General features: G+C 38.3%; 1 protein-coding gene across 1 annotated transcript; it reads left to right on the forward strand.

Annotated features, from left to right (window-relative positions):
* The first annotated feature begins 1,023 nt into the window (after window positions 1-1,023).
* Window positions 1,024-3,176, forward strand: LOC103000937 (zinc finger protein 347-like). Its single transcript, XM_057551801.1, has 3 exons — window positions 1,024-1,203; window positions 1,333-2,735; window positions 2,982-3,176. Exons 1-3 carry the CDS (start codon window positions 1,064-1,066, stop codon window positions 3,047-3,049), a joined length of 1,611 nt encoding a protein of 536 aa, XP_057407784.1. The 5' UTR covers window positions 1,024-1,063; the 3' UTR covers window positions 3,050-3,176.
* Window positions 3,177-22,612: the final 19,436 nt, after the last annotated feature.

Below are 22,612 nucleotides of genomic sequence, written 5' to 3' on the forward strand. Positions count from 1 at the left end.
ATTGTATATATGTACCACATCTTGTTTATCCATTCCTCTGTTGATGGACAATCAGGCTCCCCGACTTCATACTATACTACAAAGCTACAGTAATCAAGACAGTATGGTACTGGCTCAAAAACAGAAATATAGATCAATGGAACAGGATAGAAAGCCCAGAGATAAACCCTTGCACCTGTAGTCACCTAATCTATGACAAAGGAGGCAAGAATATACAATGGAGAAAAGGCAGTCTCTTCAGTAAGTTGTGCTGGAAAAGCTGGACAGCTACATGTAAAAGAAAAAAATTAGAATTGCTCCCTAACACCATACACAAAAATAAACTCAAAATGGATTAAAGACCTAAATTTAAGGCCAGACACTATCAAACTCTTAGAGGAAAACATAGGCAGAACACTCTATGACATAAATTACAGCAAGTTCTTTTTTGACCCACCTCCTAGAGTAATGAAAATAAAAGCAAAAATAAATAAATGGGACCTAATGAAACTTAAAAGCTTTGGCACAGCAAAGGAAACCATAAACAAAACAAAAAGACAACCCTCAGAATGAAAGAAAATAATTGCAAACGAAGCAACTGACAAAGGATTAATCTCCAAAATATACAAACAGCTCGCACACTCTTTTTTCCCCAGAACACGTGCCTTTGGGGAAAACCTAGTTCCAGTGAATACCAAGGGCAGCTTGTAATCTGAGTAGGACAATATCCAAGTGCATGGTGATATTCTTATAATACTATTTGTCATAGATGTAACTACAGGTAGTTCAGGTGAATACAAAGAGCCAAAATACCAATCATGTCATTATCATGACAATTCCATTCTGAAATACTTTCCCTCTGCATTAATTCACCAAGGCTACAAACTTAACAAAAAAAGGGAAGACCTAAGGCCATTAAAGACCATACCGGCGGAGCGAAGGTCGCCCTACGGGATCCTGGGTCCTGGTGACAGCAGTTCACCACGGGTCGAAAAGAGATGGAAAGAAGGTCGACTTCAAAGACTCATATTGTCTGAGGAAGAAGCCCGGAAGAGGAGGAAGAGGAAAGAAAGAGGAGTCTGGAATGGCTCTTTCTCAGGCACAGTTGACATTCAAGGATGTGGCCATAGAATTCTCTCAGGAGAAGTGGGAATGCCTGGACCCTGGTCAGAGGGCCTTGTACAGGGACGTGATGTTGGAGACCTACAGGAACCTGCTCTCCCTGGGATCTTAGTTCCCCCACCAGGGATTGAACCCTCACCCTCGGCAGTGAAAGCACAGAGTCCTAACCACTGGACCGCCAGGGAAGTCCCATGCGCCATATTTTATATTCCACATATGAGTGATATCACATGATACCCCTCTTAAATGTGTGATCAAGGAATCAGCACCAAAAGAGAACAGTCATACAGGGGAAATGTTGCAAACAGTGTTGTTGGAAAGACATGAAAGCTGTGAGACTGAGGACTATGGCTATAGGGAAATCCAGAGAAATATGCGTGACTTTGAGTACCAGTGGAGAAGTGACAAAATAAATTACAGAGGAGTGCCTGTCACCCATAAGAAAAATCTCACTGGTAGAAGAGATCAACATGGTAGAAGAGATGAAGGAAACAAGCCTATTGAAAACAAGCTCGGACTAAGCTTTCAGTCACATCTGGCTGAACTGCAGATATTTCCAAATGAAGGGCAATTTTATGAGTATCATCAAGTTGAGAAGTCTAACAACAGTGGTTCCTCATTTTCAGTACTTCAGAGAATTCTTCCGAGTGTCCAAACCAACATTTTTAATGAATATGGGAATGATTTCTGGCATTCTTCATTACTCACACAAGACCAGAAAGCATACATTAGGGAAGAACCTTACAAATATGATGAGTATGACAAAGCAGTTAATCATGGCTCACAACTCACTAACCATCAGGTAATCCACACAGGTGTGAAACCTTACAAATGTAATATATGCGGCAAAGCCTTTAATCAGAGCTCACATCTCACTAGACATCAAAGAATCCACACAAAAGGGAAACATCACAAGTGTGAGGAATGTGGTAAGGGCTTCAGTTACAGTTCACACCTTGTACGTCATCGCAGAATTCATACCGGAGAGAAACCCTACCAGTGTGGCGAGTGTGACAAAGCCTTTAGTGTGTATTCAAGTCTTATTTATCATCAGGTCGTCCATACTAGAGAGAAACCTTACAAATGTAATGAGTGTGGCAAAGTCTTCAGTCAGAGTTCAAGCCTTACTAATCATCGCAGGATTCATACTGGAGAGAAACCATACAAATGTAATAAATGTGGCAAAGCCTTTAATCAGAGCTCCCACCTCACTCGACATCAGGTCATGCACACTGGAGAGAAACCCTACAAATGTAGTGAGTGTGGGAAAGTCTTCACTCAAAACTCAAGCCTCGTAAGTCATCGGAGAATTCATACTGGGGAGAAGCCGTACAAATGTAACGAGTGCGGCAAAGCATTTGGTGTGTATTCAAGTCTTACTTATCATCAGGTCACCCATACTAGAGAGAAACCTTACAAATGTAATGAGTGTGGCAAGGTCTTCAGTCAGAGTTCAAGCCTTCCTAGTCATCGCCGGATTCATACCGGAGAGAAACCTTATAAATGTAATCAGTGCGGCAAATCCTTTATTCATTGCTCAAACTTCAACAGGCATAAGAAAATCCACTCTGGAGAGAAACCTTACCAATGCAGTGAGTGTGGCAAGGTCTTCACTCAAAACTCAAGCCTCGTAAGTCATCGGAGAATTCATGCTAGAGAGTAACCTGACCAATGTAATGAGTGTGGCAAAATAATACAAGTTCAAGCATGGATTGACACTAGAGAGTCCACACTAAAGAGAAATTACATCAGGGTAACATATAGGACAGAGGACTTGTACAGACTTCGCAACTGACTAGACATCAGAATATACATCTTTGATGAAGACACAAGAACATAATGTGTGTATAAAGGCTCTTATCCGTAGATCAAAACTACAGAACATCGCAAGATTCCTACTGGAGAGCAGCCTTACACGTGTAATGAATGTGGGAAGGCTTTTTATTAAACATTCATGGCTTTGATGTCATGAGAGGATTTATACCTGAGAGAAACCAGGGAAATTTACTGAATGTGGAAAGGCCTTTAAGCAAGTGTCCCCTCAGGATTCACCAAAGAATTCATAATGGAAAGAAACTTTACAAACGTAATGCCTATTTAAAATTTCTTCAAGACTTTTCACAACAGAATCCACATCAGAGCATTCACATGAGGAATAACTAAGTCTCAAGTTTAGTCTGAAATATTGCATACTGCAGAATAAAATTACAAGTCAAAATATGTTAAAACTTAGGTAGATATATAGATAGATCCTGAGGATGTTATCCTATGGTTTCTTTTCTAAATCTTTTATAGTTTAAAGTAGTATGGTTTTACATTTCACGTTTAAAGCTATGACTAATTTTGAGCTAATATTTGTACAGGTGTGAAGTTTTGGTGGAGATTATTTTATTTTTTTCCCCTAGTATGGAAGATCAGTTGATATGGTGTAATTTTTTCAGATTCTTGCTTCATTCAGTTTTCTTGGTACCTTTGTCAAAACTCAGTTGGAAGTAATTGTGTGGGGCTGCTTCTGGGTTCTCTGTTTTGTTCCATCGTTCTGTATGTCTCACTCCACAAATATCAGTCTTGATTACTTTTTATCTTATTAGAAGTTTTTAATTGAATGAGTGATTCCAACCAATTTATTCTTCTTCAGATATTTTAGCTATTCTAGTTCCTTTGCCTTTCCATATAAGTTTTAGAAAAATCTTGTTTGTGCCTACAAAATATCTTGATAGAAAATGCATTAAGCCTATGAGTTGGCGATCATTTGACATCATTTCTATGTTATGCCTTCCAATAAATGGCTGTAGTATGTCTAAAAAAAAAAAAAAAAAAAAGACCATACCAATTCTGGCTTGAGAGAGACCATGTCCATATGTTGTGCTATTCTGAAAAAATAAAGCTTTCCATTCTCAAATATCTGAGGTCTCAAGAGTCTCTAGAATGAAGTAGTTTGATTGCATTTGAATACCTGAAGAAAATGGAAATTCTGTAATAGTTTAAAAGGAGTCTCAGTTCTTCTGTTTAACCTAAAGAGAAGACCCAGAGTTACCATCTTCTTCATTAGCACTACTCAATCTCAAATTTTTTTTGAAATAAAAAAATATCTCTACCACTCTCCAGAACTCTCAGTTTCAACCGTAATATAATTACTGAGTCACCATGTCTCCTATCCTGCTAATATTCCAGCAAACTCCAGGTCTTGTTGCCTTTACTTCTTAAAAGATTTGTGCATCTGCACTCCTATTTGTTCCCACTGCCACAGCCCTTTCATTCATCAGACCCATTATAATAACCTCCTATTTCTTATCTCTTTATTTTTTAGTATTTATCGGTCTTCATTATTAGAGTTTTCTTTCTCTGGGAAAAACAACCCATCCCATAATTGTATTTTCTCTAAGCCTTTCCATTTAAAGAGCTTCTTCCTTTTTTTTTTTTTTTAACATCTTTATTAGAGTATAATTGCTTTACAACCGTGTGTTAGTTTCTGCTTTATAACAAACTGAATCAGATATACATATACAGGACATTGGTTCAAGATGGCGGAGTAGAAGGATGTACTCTCACTCCCTCTTGCGAGAACACCAGAATCACAAGTAACTGCTGAACAATCATCGACAGGAAGATACTGGAACTCACCAAAAAAGATACCCCACATCCAAAGACAAAGGAGAAGCCACAATGAGATGGTAGGAGGGGCACAATCACAATCAAATCAAATCCCATAACTGCTGGGTGGGTGACTCACAAACTGGAGAACACTTATACCACAGAAGTCCACCCACTGGAGTGAAGGTTCTGAGCCCCACGTCAGGCTTCCAAACCTGGGGGTCTGGCAACAGGAGGAGGAATTCCGAGAGAATCAGAGGTTGAAGGCTAGCAGGATTTGATTGCAGGACTCTGGCAGGACTGGGGGAAACAGAGACTCCACTCTTGAAGGGCATACACAAAGTAGTGTGCACACTTCTCTGATTCCTGTGGCTAAAACCTCCAAAACTATATTGAATAATAGTGGTGAGGTTGGGCAACCTTGCCTTGCTCCTGATCTTAGAGGAAATCGTTTCAGTTTTTCACCACTGAGAATGATGTTGCTGTGGGTTTGCCATATATGGCCTTTATTAATTTGAAGTAAGTTCCCTCTATTACTACTTTCTGGAGGGTTTTTTTTTTTTATCATAAATGGGTGTTGAATTTTGTCGAAAACGTTTTCCCCATCTATTAAGATGATCATATGGTTTTTCTCCTTCAGTTTGTTAATATGGTATATCACATTGATTGATTTGCATATATTGAAGAATCCTTGCGTTCCTGGGATAAACCCCACTTGATCATGGTGTATGATCCTTTTAATGTGCTGTTGGATACTGTTTGCTTGTATTTTGTTAAGGATTTTTGCATCTCTGTTCTTCAGTGATATTGGCCTGTAGTCTTCTGTTTTAGTGACATCTTTGTCTGGTTTTGGTATCGGAGTGATGGTGGCCTCATAGAATGAGTTTGGGAGTGTTCCTCCCTCTGCTATAATTTGGAAGAGTTTGAGAAGGATAGGTGTTAGCTCTTCTCTAAATGTTTAATAGAATTCGCCTGTGAAGCCATCTGGTCTTGGCCTTTTGTTTGTTAGAAGATTTTAAATCACAGTCTTAATTTCAGTGCTTGTGTTTAGTCTGTTTATATTTTCTATTTTTTCCTGGTTCAGTTTTGGAAGGTTGTGCTTTTCTAAGAATTCATATATTTCTTCCAGGTTGTCCATTTTATTGGCATACAGTTTCTTGTAGTAATGTCTCATGATCCTTTGTATTTCTGCAGTGTCAGTTGTTACTTCTCCTTTCTCATTTCTAATTCTGTTGATTTGAGTCTTCTCCCTTTTTTCCTTGATGAGTCTGTCTAATGGTTTATCAATTTTGTTTATCTTCTCAAAGAACCAGCTTTTAGTTTTATTGCTCTTTGCTATCATTTCCTTCATTTCTTTTTCATTTTTTTCTGATCTGATCTTTATGATTTCTTTCCTTCTGCTAACTTTGGGGTTTTTTTGTTCTTCTTTCTTTAATTGCTTTAGGTGTAAGGTTCAGTTGTTTTTTTGTTTTTTTTTTAAATTAATTAATTTATTTATTTTTGGCTGTGTTGGGACTTCGTTTCTGTGCATGGGCTTTCTCCAGTTGCGGCGAGCGGGGGCCACTCTTCATCGCGGTGCGTGGGCCTCTCTGTCGCAGCCTCTCCCATTGCGGAGCACAGGCTCCAGACGTGCAGGCTCAGTAGCTGTGGCTCACGGGCCTAGTTGCTCCGCGGCATGTGGGATCTTCCCAGACCAGGGCTCGAACCCGTGTCCCCTGCATTGGTAGGCAGATTCTCAACCACTGCGCCACCAGGGAAGCCCGGTTCAGTTGTTTATTTGAGAAGTTTCTTGTTTCTTGAGGTAGGATTGTATTGCTATAAACTTCCCTCTTAGAACTGCTTTTGCTGCATCCCACAGGTTTTGGGTCATCATGTTTTCATTGTCATTTGTTCCTAGCTATTTTTTGATTTCCTCTTTGATTTCATCAGTGATCTCTTGGTTATTAAGTAGTGTATTGTTTAGCCTCCATGTGTTTGTATTTTTTACAGATTTTTTCCTGTAATTGATACTAGTCTCACAGCGTTGTGGTCGGGAAAGATACTTGATGCGATTTCAATCTTCTTAAATTTACCAAGGCTTGATTTGTGACCCAAGATATCATCTATCCTGGAGAATGTTCCATGAGCTCTTGAGAAGAAATTGTATTCTGTTGTTTTTGGATGGAATGTTCTATAAATATCAATTAAGTCCATCTTGTTTAATGTATCATTTAAAGCTTGTGTTTTGTTATTTATTTTCATTTTGGATGATCTGTCCATTGGTGAAAGTGGGGTGTTAAAATCCCCTACTATGATTGTGTTACTGTCGATTTCCCCTTTTATGGCTGTTAGCATTTGCCTTAGGTATTGAGGTGCTCCTATGTTGGGTGCATAAATATTTACAATTGTCATATCTTCCTCTTGGATTGATCCCTTGATCATTATGTAGTGTCCTTCTTTGTCTCTTGTAATAGTCTTTATTTTAAAGTCTATTTTGTCTGATATGAGAACTGCTACTCCAGCTTTCTTTTGATTTCCATTTACATGGAATATCTTTTTCCATTCCTCACTTTCAGTCTGTATGTGTCCCTAGGTCTGAAGTGGGTCTCTTGTAGACAGCATATATACGGGTCTTGTTTTTGTATCCATTCAGCCAGTCTATGTCTTTTGGTGGGAGCATTTAATCCATTTACATTTAAGGTAATTATAGATATGTATGTTCCTATTACCATTTTCTTAATTGTTTTGGGTTTGTTACTGTAGGTCTTTTGCTTCTCTTGTGTTTCCTGCCTAGAGAAGTTCCTTTAGCATTTGTTGTAAAACTGGCTTGGTGGTGCTGAATTCTCTTAGCTTTTGCTTTTCTGTAAAGGTTTTAATTTCTCTGTCAAATCTGAATGAGATCCTTGCTGGGTAGAGTAATCTTGGTTGTAGGTTTTTCTCTTTCATCACTTTAAATATGTCCTGCCACTCCCTTCTGGCTTGCAGAGTTTTTGCTAAAAGATCAGCTGTTAACCTTATGAGGTTTCCTTTGTATGTTATTTGTTGTTTTTCCCTTGCTGTTTTTAATATTTTTTCTTTGTATTTAATTTTTGATAGTTTGGTTAATATGTGTCTTGGCATGTTTTTCCTTGGATATCTTGTATGGGACTCTCTGTGCTTCCTGGACTTGACTGACTATTTCCTTTCCCATATTAGGGAAGTTTTCAACTATAATCTCTTCAAATATTTTCTCAGTCCCTTTCTTTTCTCTTCTTCTTCTGGGACCCCTATAATTCATATGTTGGTGTGTTTAATGTTGTCCCAGAGGTCTCTGAGACTGTCCTCAATTCTTTTCATTCTTTTTTCTTTATTCTGCTCTGCAGTAGTTATTTCCACTATTTTATCTTCCAGGTCACTTATCCATTCTTCTGCCTCAGTTATTCATCTATTGATTCCTTCTAGAGAATTTTTAATTTCATTTATTGTGTTGTTCATCATTGTTTGTTTGCTCTTTAGTTCTCCTATGTCCTTGTTAAAATTTCTTGTATTTACTCCATTCTATTTCCAAGTTTTTGGATCATCTTTACTATCATTACTCTGAATTCTTTTTCTGGTAGACTGCCTATTTCCTCTTCATTTGTTTGGTCTGGTGGGTTTTTATCTTGCTCCTTCATCTGCTGTGTATTTCTCTGTCTTCTCATTTTGCTTAACTTACTGTGTTTGGTGTCTCCTTTCTGCAGGCTGCAGGTTCATAGTTTCCATTGTTTTTGGTTTCTGCCCCCAGTGGGTAAGGTTGGTTCAGTGGGTTGTGTAGGCTTCCTGTTGGAGGGGACTGGTGCCTGTGTTCTGGTAGATGAGGCTTGATCTTGTCTTTCTGGTGGGCAGGACCGCGTCCGGTGGTGTGTTTTGGGGTGTCTGTGACCTTATATGATTTTAGGCAGCCTCTCTGCTAATGGGTGGGGTTGTGCTCCTGTCTTGCTAGTTGTTTGGCATAGGGTGTCCAGCACTGTAGCTTGTTCATTGTTGAATGGAGCTGGGTCTTAGCATTGAGATGGAGATCTCTGGGAGAACTCTTGCTGATTGATATTACGTGGAGCTGGGGGGTCTCTGGTGGACCAATGTCCTGACCTCGGCTCTCCCACCTCAGGGGCGCAGGCCTGACACATGGCCAGAGCACCAAGACCCTTTCAGCCACACGGCTCAGTAAAAATATTTAATTATTTTACTGTCTTACATTGTCTTTCTTAGCACCTTTACTGTGAACTCACTCCTCAGCCCCAATGGCAGCCACCGCCACCGCCGCCACCATCTGCAGCTCCTAAAGAACTTGTTCTTAAGCCAGTCTTCCCTTACCTCTCCATATTCCATCATCATCATCACCTCCGTTATTTTTTTTCTTTACATGACTCAGATTTTGGCCATTTAAGTTAGCGAAGAGTCCCGGAAATACAGTTTTGACGTTTGATGAATTATAGCCCCAAACCTCCTTCCTGAGAAGAAATAAAAATGGATAACAAAAATATGGAGTGCAACAGAGGTGGTGGAAGGCACCTCCATTGCTAGAACAAGATGTTTTCTACAGGCAAAATTATCGCCATGTGGCTAACTCAAGATCGAATGGAAAGAGACAGATTTCGTGATATTTAAGAAGACTTCTGTGTCTGAATAAGGTCAGCATGTTTTTTTTAAATTAATTAATTAATTAATCAATTTATTTTGGGCTATGTTGGGTCTTTGTTGCTGTGCGTGCACTTTCTGTAGTTGTGGCGAGTGGGGGCTACTCTTCATTGCAGTGCACGGGCTTCTCATTGTGGTGGCTTCTCTTGTTGCGGAGCACGGCCTCTAGGCATGCGGGCTTCAGTAGTTGTGGTACATGGGCTCAGTAGTTGTGGCTTGCGGGCTCTAGAGCTCAGGCTCAGTAGTCGTGACACACGGGCTTAGTTGCTCTGAGGCATGTGGGATCTTCCCAGACCAGGGATCGAATCCATGTCCCCTGCATTGGCAGGTGGATTCTTAACCACTGTGCCACCAGGGAAGCCCCAGTCAGCATGTTTTTAAACTGAGGTTCAAATAATCTTCTCTTTCTAATTCATTTTTTGCAGTTACTATCTTGACAGTGTAGAGCTTTCCTTGCTCACTACTGCCAAAAATGTGAAGGCATAAGGCATCTATCATACTACAGTGTGATTCATCAAGAATAACAGTTAAGCCGCCTTCCATATATGTGATGGTCAGGCTTTGAGTGCTCTGGGGCCAAGTCTTTATTTTTCCACAATCTTGAGTTTTTGACAGGTAATTTTTATTTCAAGAGACAGCCAAGTGCTGAATTTTGAATTCCATTATAGTAAATGCTTAATTGTCAACAAACAGATATCATTTGCAAATATATAGATAATCACTTTGTTTACATAGCAGCCAGAGAAACCTTTTAAAAACAGAAACCTGCTCCTGTTATATCCCCGTTGAATAAAGCCTCAAGGTGTTGAACTGGGTACAGGGCCCTGATGACCTGGCCCCTCTACCACTCAGTGCCTCCTTCCCTCTGTCCTGGCCACTCTCATCTTCTTTCAGTTCCTCCAGTGGGGCAGACCTCAGAGCTCTTGCTCACTGCTATTCCTCTTGTCTAACTCTTGACCTGGCTAGTGTCTACTCAAACTCCAGATCTCAGCTAACATATTACTTCTTCAAAGGGGTTTTCCCTGACACCTCCTTCCCCAATCTAAATTAAGGCACTGTATTTGTATGATCTCATTGTAGCTCGTACTCCTCCTTGAAATCCCTTAACACAATTGTAGAGTATATTGCACGATTCTTTGAGCAATGTTTGTCTCCCTGTATCACTCAGATTTGATCAGAGAAATAGAACCACCCTGAGTAATATCAAAAGCAAGAAGTATTATAGGGATTAGTCCTTATGCAATTGTGGATACTGGTGAAGTCTGTGGAAGGCTGTTGCCTTGCCTCTGGTGGTGGGCCTGAAGTCTCCATAGGTCAGCAGGATTAGCAGTTAGGAAGAAAGGCTAGGCATGAAATGGGGAGAGTAAGGACAAACAATAACCCATGAAGACAACCAGAACCCATGTTCATCTCACACCACCTCTGTCTTAGTGTATTCAGGCTGCTATAGCAAAATGCCATAGACTGGGTGGCTTATGAACAATAGAAATTTATTTTTCACAGTTCTGGACTTTGGGAAGTCCAAGATCAAGATGCCAGCAGATTCAGTGTCTGGTGAGAGCCCACTTCCTGGTTCATAGATTCCCATCTTCTCTCTGTAACCTCACCCGGTGGAAGAATGGGGAAACTCTCTGGGATCTCTTTTATATTCATCATCTCTCAAAGGTGTCCTCTCCAAAAACCATCAAGTTGGAGATTAGATTTCAACATATGAATTTTGAAGGGACACAACCATTCAGTCTATAGCAACCTCCTACCTTCATGATGTGGGAAATGTGCGGAAGAAGCTGGTACCCTTCTCCATAGAAATACACAAATATCTGGCCCAGGACTCAGAAAAGCAGAGGGAGTCAATGGGGCAGGAGCAGAAGGAGCTGCTGGCTGGCTGCTGCTTGATGCCAACAAGGTGAGCCAGTACAGCAGTTACAACGTGTATGAGGGCAGCAGTGCCTGGTGCCTTACACCTACTTCCCCTTCCCCTCCCCTTCCGAATTTCACGGTGATGAAACTTCATGATGTTTCTTGTGGCCAACATTAAACCAGAACTATACACAAAAGGGGAAGCTAAGTTGATACAGTACAAAACTACCCATTCCCTTACGTGCCTACAAGTTCCATGATGGTGGGGAACATACTTTGTGCCCAGCACCTAGTATAGTTTTCAACTCACGATGTCTTGAATAAGTTGTCATTCAAAGGATGCATCTTTTAAATGAACAAATTCTACTTTTGTCAATGAAAAAAATGAATTTGCTCATTTGAAAAAAAGCACCCTTTGAATTAAAACTTATCCAGGATTTAATTGTAAACTGGAATTGTAAAATTGACAAACTTTGAATACCATGCGATTTTAGCAATGCATTTAATAATTTTAACCACTATTGGTAGCCTAATAATTGGTGGAAATTTGCAATTGCCTCCAATTATTTTGGGATATAAATATAGTAAAGTAAAATTAATTAATTTTAAAATGTCACTACTGGCAAAAGGTGGCTATTCCTTTTCTTAATGATGACGTGTTTACTACTAAGAAATCAGAAAAGAAAATGTTTTGACAATTTCCCAGAACCCCCTCAAAGGTGTAATTAAGGGCAAAGAATGAGATTACCTTTAGTCAACTGTTAAACGCTTTGTTTGGAACTAGCCTAAATGTCAACAATTGTGTTGAAAATTAGGAACCTTTGGTGAGAAAGGGAATCAGAGAAACAGATACTGTCCACAGAATTCCTGGTACCTTCCAAGGAGCTGTGGTGTGAAAGGCTGACTGCCTCAATTTGACTAATCTCCAAGGATCTGGAGGCCCCATCCAGAGCTGGCTTTTGGCACATTTATCTTTGGCCTTGAAAAGTCAATGTTTACCAACTCTTGAGTAACAATCATTGCTTAATTATGCTTTGGTTTGTAGGATGCGTTGAAGCATGTGAATGTACAATTTCCCATAGATGAAAACTGAAGAAAATGCCTACTAGGCGGTTTGTTTGTTTTAGTAATATTTAGTTGCTAAGTTTAGAAAACTACCCTGATTTGTCATGATGTGCAGTGTACTGAGTGAGGAGGAAGGGCATTCACTGGGATTTACCCAGTCTCAGGGACTTCAAAGAAATACTTTGGCGTATCAGTCCAAGCAGGGGAAGATACTGGAAAAAGCAGCCTAGTAACGAACATTGAGTTGTTATATCAACATCAGGCAAGTTTTAAACAGAGAAAGACCCTGGAACATCATCAGCTTTCAAACTACTATTTATTTAATCATTTATTCATTCCACAAATAATTTTTAAAGTATCTACTATGTACTAATTTCAAGTTAGGCCCCAGGATTACAGCAGTGAGTTAAACAGATAAAATTCCCTGACTTTATGGAACTTAAAGCCTAGTGGGTGACTCGGTCAGTAATCAACTTCATAGATAACTATGTAATTATAATACAGGGTACAGTGAGAGGGCTAACAAAGGGCTCTAATTTAGGCTGGAGTTCAGAGAAGTTCCCCATGAAGAAATGATAGTTTACTTCTCAGGTGCTTAATAAACCAAAGTGGCAAAATTAAATGGAAGTGTTTAAATGAACAGAGTTAGGCACCACTTTTAATTACATACATACATATACACACACGCATAAAATAGATGCCAACTTTCTAAATAAATTATAAGTAAATTGAATGCAAAATTTGTTAATAATGATAAAGTAGTACATATTCCAGAAATAAAGTCATGATCAGTAGCAAAAAAATCTAGCTACTGTTAATGTTATCACATTAATACATGTTTTAATGGTGATTTCAACGGCTATAGAAAAGGCATTCTATGAAAAAAAAATGCTTAGTAAATTAGTAAAATAAGGAAATTCCTTAACCTAATGAGAGAAGGATATTTTTAAAGATCCTTCAGCAAATATATTTAATGATAAAACTTTAAAAATATTTCTGTTAAAGTCTGGAGACCACAACTATTGCACATTGTTCTATAAGACCTAGTCAATAGAATAAGAAAAGAATAAGCAGTGTAAGAATTAGAGAATGTGTCAGACAGACTGCACATCAGTCAATCTGTTGTGGTTTGGAAATTTGAAAAGTTAACCACGTTGTCCACTTCTGAAAGGAAGAGAAAAATGTGTCATTATTTGCAAATGATATGATAATCTTATCAAAATCAAGGCAAGGAATGGAAAAACTATGAACAAGATAATTCAGCAGAATTTTCCAGTAAGATAAAAAGTCAGCATAACAACTCAAAAGTATTTCTTTTATCAATTTTTTTATATCAAGTCATTCTCAAGAGCAGTAAATATTATAAAATGTCAAGAAATTAATTTTTTCAATGTTAGATTTTTATAGAGAAATTCTGAAAATTTTAAGAAGGGCATAATAAGAAAATCTGAATAAATAAAGATTATTTTCAAGGATGAAAGGACACATTTAAAAAAAATCTCCTCAAGTTAAGCTACATATTTAATAAGTTCCAATAAAATTACAAAATGATTTCTTTGGCAAATTTGATAACCTGAATCCAAAATTCATGTAAGTCAAAGTACATGAATAGCTAAGAAACTTTTTGAATAGGAAATATAGTGGTTACACATTTCTTTAAAAAAGGCAAAAGGAGCAACCAAAAGGAAAAAAATTGACTACGTTAAAAGGTCTATAGAGTTAAAAACACTGAGCAAAGTTAAAAGAGAAGCAATTGATTGGGAAAAGTCTTTTCAGTAATAACAATTAGAAAAGGACTAATATTTGTATTATATATAGAACTCTTACAAATTGATAGAAAAAAGACAATGCAATAGAAAAAGACAAAGGATATAAATAGGCAATTCACAAATGAAGCAATCTACATGTCTAATACATTCATGAAATAATACTCCTCCTCATTAATGTTAGGAGAACATAAATTAAAATGACACTGAGATACTACTTTAAACAATCAAAGTAGCAAAATTTCAAAGTCTGAAAATATCATTACTGATCAGGATTTGGAGAAAAATATACTTTGCTGTTGGGAATATAACCTGGTATTATATGGCAGCATCTAATAAAATTGAAAATACACATAACCTATAATTCACTAATTCTATGTCTCAGTATACACTCTCGAAAAACACATGTATGTACACAAAAGGGAAACATCAAGGATGTTCACGGAAGCCCTGTTAATATTAGTAAATAAGTGGAAAAACCTTAATGCTCATCAATAAGGGAATGGATGAATGAAATGTATTATATCCATGCAATCCAATATTCAGCGACAGCTAAAAGATCTCTAAATCTATAAATACAGATATAGATATCAAAAGTGATGCTGAAAAAGAAAAGCAAGATGGAGGTTGATACATACAGTATGATGCTATTTGTGTGTATTAACCATATACATATACAAAAGAAAATAATCTTACATGTATTTTTATACTTATCTTTTACATACACATAGCATTTAAAAGCATAGACATATTATATGTGTATATTTCTATATGTAGAGATATGTAAAACTATATGTAAACCTACTTGAGGACAGACTGGAAGACAATAGACAGCACTTCAAACACACCAGAAGAGAGGGGTGTGGGGAACGGGAGGGAATATGATGGGGATATAGTTTAAGGGAGGCTGACCTAGATCTGTAGTGTATTATTCCTTAACTAACCAATAAACAAAAAACTGAGGGTCAATGAGACAAAATATTGACAATGTTTAATTCAGAATGACTGAATAAGATATCTGGTATGTTACTCTTTGTAATTTTTTCTCCTTTGACTCTCTCAAAATTAAGCACAGTTTTAAAGATGTACTTATAAATTCCTTCTTACATAATGCAAACATGCAGATCAAATGCCCAAAGTGTCTTTGGAATTTTCTTTTCTAAAGGTCTCTGAGGAAATGAATTGGGTCACCTTTCTGGTTAGGTATGGAAAGGAAAATAGAAGAGAAAGTCCAAAAGCCAAGTTCATTGCGAGAATTCCCTGAATTCTTTTAGAAGGACCTGATTCCCATGGTGGGGGTAGGAGGGGGCGTTAGAAGGGAAAGAGAGAGGTGGGAGAAAGGTTATCCCCAGAGACTTCTCCCTACACCCTGGCAAACAACTCCATCTGGCAGAGCACAGGCATAACAAATAACAAATGAAGCAGGACACATAAGTCCCTTGAGGCTTAGGTAAGACATCATTGTTAAGGAACATTTACACACTTTCCGAGTAAGATGCCAATAAGGTGAAAAGCTCTGGTAAGGCATAACAATGGTGGAAGAAGGAAAGAATGGAGTCCATCGTTCCAGAAAGTCTTCTTGAGCTACACCAGTGCACAATAACTTCGAACTCTGAACAACAGTAGTAGACTATTCAACCAAGTATCCATCACATGTCATTATATTAATAGAATTGTAGAGCCTCTCAGAGGCCAAGAGAGGTTTGGGTCACTTCTATTTTTCTGAGGCTCCAGCATATTAAAAAAATGATGAAATACAAGATAGACTTAGAATAATTGTACATAAACATATAATAAGTTTATAATTAACAATAGTGCTTTTAACACAAATTATCATAAATGCAACTATGCTATTCATCACAACTACAAATCATGAAAAAATATCAATTCATACTGCACTGTGGAAGTCTGCTCCAATGAAGGGACAAAAATGTAAAGTTCTACAACAAATGTCTTTGTCTCTTAACCCCGTTAGTATCTCTGTATGTAATACCTCAATAGAACATAAGGCTAAAAATCTACAATTGAGCCCCTTTGTGAATAAGGGATCAGGCCCAAATGGATTTTTTTTGGCATTCCCCTCCCCTCTCCCTTTCTTTTAAGTTCTGCTCATGGGGAACCACTTGAGATTCCAGAATGACTGTGTCTTCTAAGTCAGGGGGAACAACAGTAGGACTTTGGTAAGACCAGTGGAGAAATGGCACATACTACAAGTCAACTGGATGGAAACTTTGAGTTCAGAAAGGATGACATAAATCAGGGAGAGGCAGGAAGATGCCGTAAGTCTAGGCAGGGAAGATGCTTAGAGCAGAGACTTGTGCCTGGTCTCACTGCCACTGCATAGAGCCTGGTGGTTCGTGGAATGATGGTAGGGTGCAAAATAGATGGGCGGGCTGAACTTTAAACCACCTTCTCTACGCAACTCATGGTCTGATCACCATGTTTTATTCTTATATTCACTTCTCTAAAGGCTTTATTTCTCAGTCTTAGCAATAGTCATGTTCGTATTTACTTGGAGAAATTGTTGAAAATGTGCCACTTTTGGGGAATGTGCTCAAAGACAGCGATGGCTTCCCTCGTGACTCTTCCACCCCTGAAAATGCACACCTCCATCCAACTACTCTTCCGACTTCAAGTCTGGGGAAGGCAGTGGCAAGGATGGGGTACTTAAGATTATCAGAGGAGGGCCTAGAAAGAAGGACGAGTGAAGGAATTGGGAGTTCTGGACAAACAGAAACAAAATCCCAAGCCCAAGTCTGTGAACTATGCAATGAAGATCTAGGCAGAGGGCACCAGTGGCTGAGGGTGGAGTTTGACACTCAGCAAGGTTTCCCTTTATCCCTCCAGCTCAAGTCAGAGGTGGTCCTGAATGTGATGGGCCTAAAGTGCAGGTGGAAGAAACATGTAATTCCCATAATGGACACATCTCTTAGGAACTCATCCAAAGAGAAAATATAATACATCATCCGGCCTATCAAAGGTGCTCCAGTAAGAAAAAAAAAGTGTTATTAAAAGTACAATGGAAACTCTAAAAGGTCAGAGCCTACAGGGACTGTGTATGAGTGGACCGTTAGACAATCTGGCCAAAGGGCCTTCACGGCCATTTGCCATTTGATAATATTTTCTTCATCTGGAAACTCAGAATGGTACACTATTATTAAGAGAGAATGGAAGAGAAAGGCCTAGGGCACTCCATTCCCAAGAGATAATTTATATAAGTTATAACAAAGGGAAAGAGAATGAAAGCATAAGATGTTATTCAGTCTTGGTCTTTTGCGAGGTCAAGAGGAATTGTTGCATGCTTGCTACTTTGTTGTTAGAAAGTAGAGAACATTCTTCTTCCAGTGCTCCCAAATGAGAAAGGAAAGTCGTACCTGAATGCCATCAGTGTGTCGGGAGGCCAGTAACATCAAAGAAGAGAAGAGGGACCAAGTTATGTCGCCAACAGTTCAATTTGGTGAACCTTTTCTATCAATCTCTCCTAACTTGGGGAGATGGAACAGGAGGAAAAGTGGGAGAGAGAGACTAGGAGGAAGAGCCTCTAGGGACTCAGGAGAGAGAAATTTCACCTGTAAAAGGGGAAACAATGCGAATTCTATCTGATGATAATTTAATATAATGTTAAAAAGAGAGTAAGCAACTTTGATCAAAACAAAACATAAAAGCAAACTATTTTAACTAATTTGGACCCTCATTAAGAAGAAGTTCTCCCTTGACCTTTGGCTAAAAAGTCCTCTAAAAAACAGGCAACCTAAAAAGGAAGGTTATGTTTTCAGGGAAAGTTCCTGTAAAGTCTTTGAAGAGTCAGTTCCTGGTCAGATTTTAACAGAAAAATCCCCTGAAATTCTAAAGTTTCTCCCTCTGTGTCATTCTGAGTTGCTTTCTTCTGCCCCCAACCCCATTCATATTAATCAGCGTGAGAGGATTTGGGGCTACTTCTGTCCATTAATTTATTCATTTTCATAATTTAAAACACCCTCATAAACAAAAAATTAAAGCAAGTATATTCCAAGGATAGTAAAAGGTTAAAAAATTTTTTTCTAAGATGATGGCTTCTTAATAGGAAAAATTCCCCAAAGAGCTTTGTGTAAAAAAATTCATAAATTCACCTGACCTTTTAATAAGTCACACTTTTTTTTTCTATGAAGCCATTGAGATCATATGTTATTCTGAAATCACTAAATTACAAAAATTCTGTAGAAACTCTTCTCCTCCATTCTCCCTCCAAAGTGAGTGTGGACAGAAAGGCAGAGGATGTGATAAAATATAAATACATTGCTGGAATTTAAATTCAAAGAGGGCTCCAGGTGGAAGAAACTGCACAAATTAATTAGATCAGTGGGTTTCAAATTTAGTTGCACAATAGAGTCACTTATTTAATATTATTCCAGCCTTTTATTTCAACTCAGATTTCTTAAAATACATCTTTAGTTATTTCTTCTATATCAAGTCTTCTCATCTACTCCTCCCATCCTACCACCACTGCCAAATCCAGCCATAGGAATACCTATACTTCTTAGGATTGATTTTCATTCTCTATCCTGTCTGGGATCAACATCTCTCATCTCTTTATCTTTTTGTATGAACTCCTACTGGGCTTTACAAGATTCTCCTCTATTTCATGGGTTCAAGTGCTATAATACTTATTGCTTCTAATGCACAATGTAATTAATAACAACCTGCATTTGTTTTATTATGTTTGTTTTCTTTTTGAAGGTTAATATGTTTATTATAACATAATTTAAATATTAAAACTTAATAAATATAAAAAGACACAATAGATAATACACAGAAGAAGCCACATATAAGAAAATGTTCATAAGGCTGGATACTGTAAAACTCTTAGAGGAAAACATAGGCAGAACACTCTCTGATATAAATCATATCAGTATCCTTTTTGATCCACCTCCTAGAGTAATGAAAATAAAAACAAAAATAAACAAATAGGACCTAATTAAACTTAAAAGCTTTTGTACAGCAAACAATAAACAAAACAAAAAGACAACCCACAGAATGGGAGAAAATATTTGCAAATGAAGCAACTGACAAGGGATTAATCTCCAAAATATATAAACAGCTCATGTAGCTCAATATCAAAAAAACGAACAACCCAATCAACAAATGGGAAGAAGATCTAAACAGACATTTCTCGAAAGAAGACATACAGATGGCCAAAAAGATGCTCAACATCACTAATTATAGAAATGCAAATCAAAACTACAATGAGGTATCACCTCACACGGGTCAGAATGGCCATCATCAAAAAACCTACAAACAATAAATGCTGGAGAGAATGCAGAGAAAAGGAAACCCTCCTACACTGTTGGTGGGAATGTAAATTGGTAAAACTAATATGGAGAACAGTATGGAGGTTCCTTAAAAACTAAAAATAGAACTAACATATGATCCAGAAATCCCACTCCCGGGCAAATATCTGGAGAAAACCATAATTGGAAAAGATACATGCACCCCAATGTTCATTGCAGCACTATTTATAATAGCCAAGACATGGAAGCAACCTAAATGCCCATCAACAGAGGAACAGATAAAGAAGATGTGGTACATATATACAGTGGAATATTACTCAGTCATAAAAAAGAACAAAATAATTTCATTTGCAGCAACATGGATGGACCTAGAGATTATCATATTAAGTGAAGTAAGTCAGAGAAAGTCAAATATCATATATCACTTATATGTGGAATCTAAAAAATATGATACAAATGAACTCATTTACAAAACAGAAACAGAGTCACAGATCTCGAAATCAAACTTATCGTTACCAAAGGGGAGACATGGGGGGAAGTGATATATTAGGAGATTGGGATTAACATATACACACTACTATATATAAAATAGATAACTAATAAGGACCTATGTATAGCACAGGGACCTCTACTCAGTATTCTATAACAACCTATATGGGAAACGAACGTGAAAAAGAATGGAGATATATATAAATATATATATATATATAAACTGATTCACTTTGCTTCACACCTGAAACTAACACAATATTGTAAATCAACTATACTCCAATAAAAATCTGAAAAAAAGAAAATGTTCAAAGACATATAAAATTACTTAAATATTATTTTCTTGTGTATTAAAGTAGCAAAGACTCTTAAATGCACAATTCCTAACAAAATAAAATAGCCATTCTCAGGACTTTTGTGTAGGACTATAGATTATTACTGTGCTTTGAGATACAATTTGACAATATATATCAGAAGATTTAAATATATTCATTTTCAAAACCTAGCATTCATTATCCAAAAAAAAAAGTCAGCCATCCTATTTTGCATCTTTTTCTTTCCTTTATGAATTTCTGCTCCCTTGTCATAATAGCAATGACTTTGACCATCCTATTAGGACTTTAATAAATGTTTTATGATTTTTTTTCTAGTTTCTGTATTACACCACCCTTGGAGTAATACATATCTTCAGAGTCTTCATCAAGGAAGAGTCCCTATTTTTATAGGCTACAAAGTGAGGGTCATAATAGTACCTACTTCACAGTATTATGTAAATTAAATGAATTTTATGTGGAAGATTGGGGTTAACTAGCTGGTTGGAAGATTTCTATCAGCTCAGTCTGTAATTGAAACCCAAGTTCTTGATTGTCTGTGAGGCTGGTATGATATAGCCAATAGTCTGTTTGCAAATATTCTCACATTGCAGGGAAAAGTAATCATGGACAAGTCACGTTCTGAGTATGCTCTGTTGCTGGGAGCATGGCAGAGACCTAGAGAAGAGAAAATGGAGGAAGGCCAGAGCATAAAGACTATGGTTTTAAAGGGAGACATTTCCCTGTTTCTGCTAGGGAATACCAGCACCAAAAGGCAGGTAGCAACCAACCGAGACTGGGGCAGTTACTCTTGCATTTGGGGGCTGGTGTTGTGAAGATCATCTAGGCAAGAAGGAACTGCTGAGCTGTGACCTTAGCTGACTCCCACAAACTATCTCAATTTTTGGTCATATTTGCCCTACTTCATGGACTCCTCCTAGCATTCCGGGTCAGGGCAGATTTGTTCCATCACAAAGAACCTATAAAGATATACTGGGACTTTCCTGGTGGCACCGTGGTTAAGAATCTGCCTGCCAATTCAGGGGACACGGGTTTGAGCCCTGGTCTGGGAAGATCCCACATGCCGCGGAGCAACTAAGCCCGTGCGCCACAACTACTGAAGCCCACATGCCCTAGAGCCCACGCCCCACAATTACTAAGCCCATGCGCTGCAACTACTGAAGCTTGAGCGCCTAGAGTCTGTGCTCCACAACAAGAGAAGCCACCGCAGTGAGAAGCCCGTGCACCACAACGAAGAGTAGCCCCCACTCACTGCAACTAGAGAAAGCCTGAATGCAGCAATGAAGACCCAATGCAGCCAAAAAAAAAAAGATATACTGTTCCTAGACTTGTGGTTGCCAAGTGGGAGAGGAGGTGTGGGAGGGATGGACTGGGAGTTTGGCATTAGCAGATGCAAACTATTATATATAGGATGGATAAACAACAAGGTCCTACTGTATAACACAGGGAACTATATTCAATATCCTGTGATAAACTATAATGGAAAAGAATGTATATATATATGTATAAATGAATCACTTTGTTGTACAGTAGAAATTAACACAACATTGTAAATGAACTATACTTCAATAAAATAAAATTTCCGAAAAGATATACTATTGCTTTTCATCCATCCCAACTTAGCATCTTTTAACTTAGTTCAGTTGACACAGAGTTGGAATTTTTCAAAAGAAACCAGATGGCAACAAGAAGGGAATAAAAAAGCTAACAAAATAAAAACACACAGAATGGGCTCGTTTACAGAGTTTCTTTTAAGATTTTCCATCCCTCTCTATCTCCCTTTCTCTTTCCCTTCCCTTATTATTTTCTTTTTCTTTTTTTCATGTAATAAATTTTTGAACACTATTGTGCTGGTCAGTGGGAAGACGAGGATAAAGAAGAGGCTTGACTTTCTTCCCCTAATTTAGTTACAGCTGAGGCAAGCAGTGGCTTCACTGCTGCAGGTTGTAGCACACGAACCCTAGAGCCATTTTCTAGCTTCAATCCTGAGTATGCCAGGTCTCATTTCAGCTCGTTTTAGTCTAAGCCCTTCTTTGAACTTCTCGGTATCCATTCCACCTAACATTTTTCTGTGACATTTGTGCTGCAGCTCAGAATGTACTTGCATTACTCTTAACTGCCACCAGGTGGTGTCTAACACTGGAGCCCATAGTTTAAATATTTTGTTAATTTAAAAAGAATTTACAGGGACTTCCCTGGTGGTGCAGTGGTTAAGAACCCACCTGCCAATGCAGGGGACACGGGTTCGAGCCCTGGTCCGGGAAGATCCCACATGCCACGGAGCAACTAAGCCCATGCACCACAACTACTGAGCCTGTGCTCTAGAGCCCGTGAGCCACAACTACTGAGCCCGCACGCCACAACTATAAACTACTGAAGCCCACGTGCCTAGAGACCATGCTCCGCAACAAGAGAAGCCACCGCCATGAGAAGACCGCGCACTGCAATGAAAAGTAGCCCCCGCTCACCACAGCTAGAGAAAAGCCCATGCGCAGCAATGAAG

Source organism: Balaenoptera acutorostrata, chromosome 8 (genome assembly GCF_949987535.1).
Source record: "Balaenoptera acutorostrata chromosome 8, mBalAcu1.1, whole genome shotgun sequence".
NCBI lineage: Eukaryota > Metazoa > Chordata > Mammalia > Artiodactyla > Balaenopteridae > Balaenoptera > Balaenoptera acutorostrata.

What these genes read in the sequence shown, in the direction of transcription:
- LOC103000937 (XM_057551801.1), top strand. Translation starts at nt 1,064, where the DNA reads ATGGCTCTTTCTCAGGCACAGTTGACATTCAAGGATGTGGCCATAGAA. An exon ending in TACAGGAACCTGCTCTCCCT is followed by an intron (nt 1,204 to 1,332) that starts GGGATCTTAGTT and finishes AGTGATATCACA; the next exon opens with TGATACCCCTCTTAAATGTG. An exon ending in TCAAAACTCAAGCCTCGTAA is followed by an intron (nt 2,736 to 2,981) that starts GTCATCGGAGAA and finishes TCAAAACTACAG; the next exon opens with AACATCGCAAGATTCCTACT.